Source organism: Rana temporaria, chromosome 13, assembly GCF_905171775.1.
Source record: "Rana temporaria chromosome 13, aRanTem1.1, whole genome shotgun sequence".
Taxonomy (NCBI): domain Eukaryota; kingdom Metazoa; phylum Chordata; class Amphibia; order Anura; family Ranidae; genus Rana; species Rana temporaria.
The window spans coordinates 9,825,196-9,836,203 of record NC_053501.1 but is presented as its reverse complement, the minus strand read 5'-3'; the positions used below and the strand labels follow the sequence as shown (position 1 = coordinate 9,836,203).

General features: G+C 50.6%; 1 protein-coding gene across 1 annotated transcript in view; it reads left to right on the top strand.

Annotated features, from left to right (window-relative positions):
• The first annotated feature begins 233 nt into the window (after nucleotides 1-233).
• The window catches only part of PPP4R3A (protein phosphatase 4 regulatory subunit 3A), a 44,327-nt gene continuing 33,552 nt past the window's right edge, over nucleotides 234-11,008 (top strand). Inside the window, 1 exon segment of the mRNA XM_040333161.1 lies at nucleotides 234-688. Within this exon segment, the coding sequence (XP_040189095.1) occupies nucleotides 547-688 (142 nt within the window). The 5' untranslated portion in view covers nucleotides 234-546.

Here is an 11,008-nt window from a genome sequence, read left to right as displayed (position 1 = left end):
GTATGGTACCGGGGACTGTGTGTTCAGTATGGAGAAGTTTCTGAGGTGAAAGGGTTCGGTAAGAGGGGGGTTGTGGTGAGGGAGGGTCCTGTGTACGGTACCGGGGGGGGCTCTGTGTTAAGTATCGGGTGGTTCTGATGTGAGGAGTCGGCATTCTGAGTTTCTGAGGTGAGGAGGATTCGATGAGTAAAGTGGGAAGGGGCGGGGTCTGGGGAAGGCGGGCCGTGCGCAGGCGGCGGGAGGAGGGCCGCGGGGAAGATGGCGGCGCTGTGACTGACATTCTGGGCCAGGCCCGGCTAGAGAGGGCGGGGACACCGGGCAGTGAGCGGAGAGCGGCGGCCGGGATTCTCAGGCAAGGCCGGGGCTGCTCCTCTGGTTGCCGCCAGCGCCGTCCAGGCCCGCGGTAGCGTCGGGCGAGGCCGGGGGGTTTCGGGGCCTGAGCGGCCTGCTGTGCAGACTTCCCCCCCCCCCCCGGAGTGCGGAGACTGCGGCCGGCCCGCGGCCTTCAGGAGAGCCCGGGGATCGGGCCTGTACGGGGCGCCCAGGATGACGGACACCCGGCGGCGGGTGAAGGTCTACACCCTGAACGAGGACCGGCAGTGGGATGACCGGGGCACCGGACACGTCTCCTCCGGATATGTGGACCGCCTGAAGGGCATGTCTCTGTTGGTGAGGGCCGAGAGTGACGGTGAGTGACCGGAGGAGGAGGAGCAATACCGGCACCACACTGAGGGGGGCCCTACAGGGAGACTGAGGATCACCGGGGAGAGGAGGGATCACACTGAGAATAGGGATCACCTGTAAAGGGAAGGTATGGAGGGAGCATGTGTGTTGGGTAGGGATCAAACCAACAGAGAGTAGGGATCACCCAGAGTGAGGGATTACCCAGGAGGGAGTAGGGATCGCACAGGAAGAGAGAAGGTATTGCCATTAAAAAGAGTAGGGATCACCCATAAAAGCAAGGTATGAAGGGGTCATGTGCGTTAGGTAGGGATCAAACCAAGAGTGAGGAGGGATCACCCAGAAAGAGAGTAGGGATCAAACGGAGCGCGAGCGAGGAGAGTAGGGATCAAACGGAGAGTGGGGATCAAACGGAGAGCGAGGAGAGTGGGGATCAAATGGAGAGCGAGGAGAGTAGGGATCCAGCGGAGAGCGAGCGAGGAGAGTAGGGATCCAACGGAGAGCGAGCGAGGAGAGTAGGGAACACACAAAAAAGAGTAGGGATCAAACAGAGACCGCGTAGAGGGCTCACACAGTAGGGATCAAACAGAGAGCGAGTGAGGAGAGTAGGGATCAAGCGGAGACAGAGTGAGTAGAGATGGCTCACACAGAGAGTAGGGATCAAACAGAGCAAACGAGTGAGGAGAGTAGGGATCAACACAGAGGGAGTAGGGATAACACAGGGAGAGAAGGTATTACCATGAGAAAGAGCAGAGAGGCATCAGAAAGAGTAGGGATCACCAATAAAGGCAAGGTATGGAGGGGTCATGTGTGTTAGGAATCAAACCAAGAGTGAAGAGAGTAGGGATCAAAGGGAGAGCGAGTGAGGAGAGTAGGGATCAAGCAGAAAAATAGTAGGGATCAAATGGAGACCGAGTGAGTAGAGGGCTCACACAGTAGGGATCAAACAGAAAGTGAGCGAGGAGACAGATGACACAGAAAAATAGTAGGGATCAAATGGAGAACGAGTGAGTAGAGGGCTCACATAGAGTGTAGGGATCAAACCGAGCAAGTGAGGAGAGTAGGGATCAAATGGAGAGCGAGTGAGTAGAGGGGGATCACACAGAGAGGAGGGAGTAGAGGGGGGATCGCACAGAGAGGAGGGGGGATCGCACAGAGAGGAGGGGGGATCGCACAGAGAGGAGGGGGGATCGCACAGAGAGGAGGGGGGATCGCACAGAGAGGAGGGGGGATCGCACAGAGAGGAGGGAGTAGAGGGGGGGATCGCACAGAGAGGAGGGAGTAGAGGGGGGATCGCACAGAGAGGAGGGAGTAGAGGGGGGATCGCACAGAGAGGAGGGGAGTAGAGGGGGGATCGCACAGAGAGGAGGGGAGTAGAGGGGGGATCGCACAGAGAGGAGGGGAGTAGAGGGGGGATCGCACAGAGAGGAGGGGAGTAGAGGGGGGATCGCACAGAGAGGAGGGAGTAGAGGGGGGATCGCACAGAGAGGAGGGAGTAGAGGGGGGATCGCACAGAGAGGAGGGAGTAGAGGGGGGATGCACAGAGAGGAGGGAGTAGAGGGGGATCACACAGAGAGGAGGGAGTAGAGGGGGAATCGCACAGAGAGGAGGGAGTAGAGGGGGAATCGCACAGAGAGGAGGGAGTAGAGGGGGGGATCGCACAGAGAGGAGGGAGTAGAGGGGGGGATCGCACAGAGAGGAGGGAGTAGAGGGGGGATGCACAGAGAGGAGGGAGTAGAGGGGGATCACACAGAGAGGAGGGAGTAGAGGGGGATCGCACAGAGAGGAGGGAGTAGAGGGGGATCGCACAGAGAGGAGGGGGATCGCACAGAGAGGAGGGAGTAGAGGGGGGGATCGCACAGAGAGGAGGGAGTTGAGGGGGATCACACAGAGAGGAGGGAGTTGAGGGGAGTCGCACAGAGAGGAGGGAGTAGAGGGGGATCACACAGAGAGGAGGGAGTAGAGGGGGATCGCACAGAGAGGAGGGAGTAGAGGGATCGCACAGAGAGTAGGGAGTACCCCAAGAGAGCAAAGAGGGATCAAACTATGATTATGGATCACCCATAAAGGGAAGGTATGGAGGGATCATGTGTGTGAGGTAGGGATCAAACCAAGAGGGAGTCAGGATTATCCTGAGGGGAGAGAGTGATCACCCAGAAAGAGAAGAATTTCCTTGAGAAAAAGAGCAGAGAGGGATCAAACTAAGAGTAGGTGTCACGTGTGTGAGGTGTAGGGATCACCCTAAGGAAGAGAGCAAAGAAGAATCACCCCAGAGAGATTAGGGATTAAACCTGAGAGAGAGCAGAGAGGGATCACCCTAAGAGTGTTGGGGTCTCTCCAGAGAGAGCGGTATCGGCCAGAAAGAGAGCAGGGATCAAAGCTGTTATTGGGGATCACTCAGAGAGAGCGTAGGGATTAAACCAAGAGAGAGAGCGCAGAGTAGGGATCATCTTGAGATGGAGAGAGGGCAGGCGGGGATCTCCTCTCAGGCGAGTGATGCGGGGGTATTAGTGATGAGAATGATACAATGTTTCTATTCCTCCCTCTGTCAGTGTTTCCTGTAGTTGGTATTCTTGTGTATTCCTGTCACAGGCGGCGCACTGTCCTGATTGGTCACACATGAAGTCTATGTATGTACCAATGAGTGTGACATAAGAACTAATATATATAGTTGTGTACAGTATTGCTCTGAGAATATAAATCCCGTATACATGTCATCACCCCGGTCTGTACGTCTCTTCTTGTAGGGATTGCACAGAGCAGTGCTGGGGTCATCATCGAAAAGTGGAAGACAAAGAAAACCCTCATTTTGGGTTGTCCCCAGAAAAGTAATGGAGGGGAAATCTTCCAATAGGGACACACTTTCTGGGGGGGGTACCTTATCTTGCAGGTATTTTATCTCGCATCCTGTTTTGGCGATGGGACAGGAAGCGAAGGTAAATCTCCCCAATGGGACGCGGATGGCAAAAAATATTATGACGATTTATAACCCTCCCTTACGCCATCCAAAAAGGGGGGAAAAAGTTTGCCTATAAGAAAAGCCGCCCACACAGAACCCGAGGTGAGCCCCGCATACATGCGGTTGAATTCACAAACCTAACGGGCCAGAAAAAGGCTCTTCACTAAAGTGAGGGGGGAGATGTGGATGTTACAGTGGGGGGGGGGGGGGAGATGTGGCTATTACAGTTGGGGGGGGGGGGAGATGTGGCTATTACAGTTGGGGGGGGGGGGGAGATGTGGATATTACAGTGGGGGGGGGGGGGAGATGTGGATATTACAGTGGGGGGGGGGGGGAGATGTGGATATTACAGTGGGGGGGGGGGAGATGTGGATATTACAGTGGGGGGGGGGGAGATGTGGATATTACAGTGGGGGGGGGGAGATGTGGATATTACAGTGGGGGGGGGGAGATGTGGATATTACAGTGGGGGGGGGGGAGATGTGGATATTACAGTGGGGGGGGGGGAGATGTGGATATTACAGTGGGGGGGGGGGAGATGTGGATATTACAGTGGGGGGGGGGAGATGTGGATATTACAGGGGGGGGGGGAGATGTGGATATTACAGGGGGGGGGGGAGATGTGGATATTACAGGGGGGGGGGGGGGAGATGTGGATATTACAAGGGGGGGGAGATGTGGATATTACAGGGGGGGGGAGATGTGGATATTACAGGGGGGGGGAGATGTGGATATTACAGGGGGGGGGGAGATGTGGATATTACAGTGGGGGGAGATGTCTGTGGATATTACAGTGGGGGGGGGATGTGGATATTACAGTGGAGGGGAGATGTGGATATTACAGTGGAGGGGAGATGTGGATATTACAGTGGGGGGGGGGGAGATGTGGATATTACAGTGGGGGGGGGGGAGATGTGGATTTTACAGTGGGGGGAGATGTCTGTGGATATTACAGTGGGGGAGAAGTGGATATTACAGTGGGGGGGGGGAGGAGGAGAAGTGGATATTACAGTGGGAGGGGGGAGAAGTGGATATTACAGTGGGGGGGGGGGAGAAGTGGATATTACAGTGGGGGGGGGGGGGGGATATTACAGTGGGGGGGAGGAGTGGATATTACAGTGGGGGGGGGGGGGAGATGTGGATATTACAGTGGGGGGGGGGGAGATGTGGATATTACAGTGGGGGGGGGAGATGTGGATATTACAGTGGGGGGGGGGGAGATGTGGATATTACAGTGGGGAGATGTCTGTGGATATTACAGTGGGGGAAGATGTGGATATTACAGGGGGGGGGGATGACGTGGACATTACAGTGGGGGGGGGATGTGGATATTACAGTGGGGGGGGGATGTGGATATTACAGTGGGGGGGGGGGGGAGATGTGGATATTACAGTGGGGGGGGGGGAGATGTGGATATTACAGTGGGGGGGGGGAGATGTGGATATTACAGTGGGGGGGGGGAGATGTGGATATTACAGTGGGGGGGGGGAGATGTGGATATTCCAGTGGGGGGGGGAGGAGATGTGGATATTACAGTGGGGGGGGGGGAGATGTGGATATTACAGTGGGGGGGGGGGAGATGTGGATATTACAGTGGGGGGGGGGGAGATGTGGATATTACAGGGGGAGGGAGATGTGGATATTACAGGGGGGAGGGAAGATGTGGATATTGCAGTGGGGAGATGTCTGTGGATATTACAGTGGGGGGGGGGGGGCTGTGGATATTACAATGGGGGAGCTGTGGATATTACAGTGTGGGGGGGGGGGAGATGTGGATATTACAGTGGGGGGGGGGGGGGTGACGTGAACATTACAGTGGGGACTATATATGGTGGTGATCCGAGGAACGATCCGATCCGTGACTCTGATACGAGGAACGCTCCGAACCGTGAGTTTTTCGATCCGTTGCACCCCTAATATACATGCAACTACTTACATTGCAGCTTTGAAGTGGATGTTTCGGGATTGTGGCTGAAGACAGCCATACCCCCGGTATCATGTTTTTTTTTACAGCCGGTGGCTGACTTTCTTCTAAAAGCATTTCGAGTGGCTTATGAGCCGCTGAGAACGCTTTCAGAAGTAGCGGGAGGGGACATTCCCACCACTCGCCGGTAGTTTATCGGGGGTTACCTCTCCGCCAATTCACCCGAGAAACGATCGGCGGTGCGGCTGGCTTGTCTCAGGGGCGATCAAAGAGTAGATACTCTTTGATCACCTCTATGGCCTTGGAGGACCGGAGCGATGTCCCTTCCTGTTCAGACTGGAAGTAAGTACATTTTTTTTTTTCTTTTTTTTTTTTTTTCTTTTTTTTTTGCTTTTAAAGGTAAAGGAGAGATTTGATGTCTTTTTGACCCCAGATCTCTCCTTAAAGCGGGAGTTCACCCATTTGTAGTTTTTTTTTCTATTTTACCCTTAGATGGATGCTCGTTTTGTCTAGGGGAATCGGCTATTTGTTTTAAAATATGATCCGTACTTACCGTTTTCGAGATGCATCTTCTCGTCGCTTCGGGTATGGGTCTTCGGGAGCTGGGGTTCCTTCTTGATTGACAGTCTTCCGAGAGGCTTCCGACGGTCGCATCCATATCGCGTCACTCGTAGCCGAAAAGAAGCCGAACGTCGGTGCGGCTCTATATCTGCGCTGCGCACCGACGTTCGGCCTCTTTCGGAAAATCGTGACGCGATGGATGGACTGTCGGAAGCCTCTCGAAAGACTGTCAATCAAGAAGGAACGCCCCATTCCGCAGCCCATACCCGGAAGCGACGGAAGAAGATGCATCTCGTAAACGGGTAAGTACTGCTCATATTTTAAAACAAATAGCCGATTCCCCTAGACAAAACGAGCATGAAGCTGGGGAAAAAAGTGTTATGTACGGGTGAACCTCCACTTTAAAGAGGACCTGTCAACCTTATTTTGATTACAAGGTATGTTTACATTCCTTGTAATAGGAATAAAATAAAGAGTATAAAATAAAATGTAAAATAAGAAAGAAAATGAATTAAAGCGCCCCCATCCCTCTGTGCTCGCAAGCAGAAGTGAATGCATATGTCAATTCACACCGCACATGTGAGGTATCGCCACGGACATTACAGCGAGAGCAATAATTCTAGTGCTAGACCTCTTAAACTAATAACCTGTAGCGGCTTTAAAGCGTTGCCTATGGAGATTTTGAGTACTGTAGTTTGTCTCGCCATTCCCACGAGCGTGTGCAATTTTAAAGTGCGACATGTTTTATCTACCGTATTTATCGGCGTTACCGTGCACTTTTTTTGCCCTGAAATCAGGGCAAATCGTGGAGTGGCGCGGTAGACGCAGATACCCGCTTTCCCGGGCCGAGTTTAACTACTGCGCCGGCATATACCGAGCGCAGTACATTCGTGTATAGTCGGCAGGCTCGGCTCCTCTCACGCTCACGTCCTGGACGTACAGGACATGAGCGTGAGAGGAGCCGAACCTGCCAGACTATACACGAGCGTACTGCGCTCGGTATATGCCGGCGCAGTATTCAAACTCGGCGCGGGAAACGAGCGGGGAGGACGCCACAGAAGGATGCCGGACCCGACGAAGGGGACACCCAAAGTCGCAGACGGACGCCGGACCCGACGAGGCCGCCGAATGGATGGCCGCGCAAGACACCAAAACTAAGTACAAACATTTTTTTTTCCACAGGAATGCGGGGTCCCACTTTAGGGGTGCACGCTATACGCCGGAGCGTAGCAATACCCCGATAAATACGGTATTTACTTGGTATATCATCTTTTGCATTTTTCAAAAAAATTGTGTGTGTGTTTTTTATATATATATATTATTTATATATATATATATATATATATATATATATATATATAATATATATATATATATATATATATATATATACAAACCGCGCCGGCTGGTAATTGAGGCCGCGACTTTGCGCCCTTCTGCACTCCTATACTCCCTTCTGGAATTCAGGCGCCCTCTTGTGGTGGCCGTTTGTATGACAAGACGACCAGCAATGCTAATGGCGCTTCCCTCGCCTGTTTTCACTGCCCCGCCCATCTCCGTCCCTTTACTTAGAACCCCCAAAAATTCTATTATTATTTAGGTACTTCTATAGTGCTGTCAATTTACGCAGTGCTTTACATATAAATTGTACATTCACATTGGTTTCTTGCTAAATTATAAAAGATGTTACGCGAGTAAAGAGATACCAAACATTTCATACTTCAAAATTGCAGACCCCTGTAAAAACATTCGAAACTATAGTACCACTACTACCGTATAGTTACACAGTTTGGCACTAAAATAATTTCCTCGCTCTGAAGTTTGCGGCAATACTTACGTGTGGTGTGATCACTATTTGCATATGTTTGTGAGACGTATGCATTTGCACATGAGCACGGGGCCTTAAGATTTTTTATATATATATATATATATATATATATATATATATACACACACATACAGTATATCTCTATCTATCCTATAGCTATCATACATACAGTATATCTCTATCTATCCTATAGCTATCATTCATTTATTTTATTAACTTTATTGCTATCACAAGGGATGAACAACATGCTTTATAGTATGGGCTATGACAGGCCCTCATTATGGAGATATCTGGGGTCCGTTTAGACCCCGGAGGTCTCCTCTGGCCTCCCAAAGCATTAATCAAACCAGGATCGGGTTTGATTAGATGCTTGTACAAGCCAGTTCAAAAATAGGCTAAGGGGGCGTGTTTTATGTTAATTTGGGTTGACCTGACGTGATTGACGTTTTTTTGGAACGGCGCATGCGCCGGCCGTGTACATATCCCAGTGTGCATTGCGGCTAAGTATGCCGCACGGTCCTATTGGTTTTGACGTGGACGTAAATCCCTATTCACGGACGACTTAACGCAAACGACGTAAAATTTTCAAATTTAGACGCAGGAAAGGCGGCCATACTTTAACATAACTATTCCAGCTATTTGATGGAATAACTTTAGGCTTGATAATGCGTTACGTAAACTGCGTATCTGTACTGCGTCGGCCGGGCGTACGTTCGTGAATAGGCGTATCTAGTGATTTACATATTCTACGCCGACCGCAATGGAAGCGCCACCTAGCGGCCAGCCTAAATATTGCAACCTAAGATACGACGGCGCAAGCCGTCGTATCTTGGATAGATTTAAGCGTATCTCAGTTTGAGAATACACTTAAACTTGGGTCGGCGCAGATTCCGAGTTAGGTTGGCGTATCTACTGATACGCCGGCCTAACTCTCTGTGAATCCACCTATATAACTAAAACAAAATTTGATGCCAAAATTACCACTGCATGTAGCAAATTCCAAAAGGTTAACTTGGCCTTTTATACAGGAAGAAAAAACGGTTAGAAAATGATAGGGTTATCATTGGTGTATATATGTATGGTCAGGCCAGTAAATGCAGTTTTTATAGCACTGGTTACGTGACACAATTTTTGGTTTGATACTTGTAATAATACCAGGAGCAGATTTTTATATTCTGTTGTCATGACAACCACCGCCTCGGTATTCTCTCTCTCCTCTTCTGAACGCTAGATTTGGATTTTTTCCTTGCCTGGTGCCTAGTGATGGTATATCCGTTTTTTTAGTTGCGCCGTTCAGGTTGGGTCACTATTGGGCAGTGCTGCGACGGTGTATAAAGGTTACACAGAGCCAGACACACGTTCGGATCGCGGCTGAATTCCAGCGATGTATGGATGGTTTTGGTTGCTGATTATACTTTTATGACACCACACCATGTTTTATCTGCTTCTTATTTTAGAGTCCTCTTTACAGCATATTATGGTCAGCTGTTGGCACATTACAACGATCTTTACCGTTATATAACATGTTGGAAACAATACGATAAAAATAATACACAGTGAATATAAAAAGTCTACACACCCCTGTTAAAATGTCAGGTTTCTGTGATGTCAAAAAAATTAGACACAGATAAATATTTCAGAACTTTTTCCACCGTTAATGTGACCTATAAAACTGTACAACTCCAATTGAAAAACAAACTGAAATCTTTTAGGGGGGAGAAGTAAAAAAAATAAAAATTATGTGATTGAATTAGGTGTGTACACCCTCTTTTAACTGGGATGTAGCTGTGTTCAGACCCATTCACACGAGGCGGACTCCGTCGCTACAGAGTCCGCCAGCTCAGCGGGAGATCAGTTCGCAGATCTCCCGCTGAGCCGACGGATGACAAGCTCCTCTCTGCTCACTGAGCGGGGAGGGGCTTGTCGGGCACCGCTGTCTACTATGGAGTGATCTGATGAAAACGGACAGCATGTCCGTTTTCAACAGATCTTACCTGATCCGATCCGCCATGGACGGATGGGGACGTGTCCCCATACGTCTGTTTTTAGCGGATCGGGTCGGATGTCAGCGACATGTCTCCGCTGACATCCGACGCTCCATAGGGATGCATGGAGCGGCCGTTCAGGTCCGCCTTTAAAATTGACAGGCAGACCTGAGCGGTCCGTCCGTGTGAATGAGGCCTTAAGCAATCACATTCAAACTCATGTTAAATAGTCAGTCAGTACACAGCTGCCATAATTATTTTTTTTTTAAATAACAATTTTTTATTTTCATAGAAGGTCAATACAAAACGTAGTAGCAGTTCAAGTGCATTAGAAAAGAGGGTGTACAAAATTCCAGCTATCTGGACTTACACAGTGGTTTCGTACTTATTTATGCTATCAGTAACGTGTAATACAACTGAAAATCAAAGAAGAGGGGGGGGTATAAAGAGGGGATAGGGTGGGGGGAGGAAGGGGAGGCGAGAAGAAAAAGGAGGACAGGAATAGGGGGGGGGGGGGCAGGCAGGAATGTCGGGGGAAGTAATGTACCTTGGTGGCCTGTCGTCGACTCACGGCGGGTCCTCCTCCACATGCCACCTCTCCCATACCAGGTCATGGTCCTCCAACCCATCCCGGATCCTAGCCGTCATTTTTTCCATAAGCTCTATATCTTTGACCCTAGCATAAAGGGCTTCTTGGGATGGGGGGGGGGGGGGTCTCTTCCAATGAAGCGCTATCAGGCACCTCGCAGCAGTGGTTATGTGTCTCAGCAGTTTCTTGTAGGGTTTAGCTATGCGAGGTTGAGATAGGCCCAGAAAAAATAGCTTCGGGGAGAGGGGTATGGGCGCCTCCAGGAGGCGTGATAGGAGCTCTTGTGTTTGAGTCCAGAACGGGACAATCAGGGGGCATGTCCAGTAGAGATGGAACAATGTGCCCTTGGCTTGGTTGCAACGCCAGCATCGGTCAGAGGTGGAAGGGTAAATCTTGTGGAGGACGTCCGGGGAGCTGCCATCATTTTAAAGTGCCTCTGATTAACTCCAAATAAAGTTCAGTGTTCTAGTAGGTCTTTCCT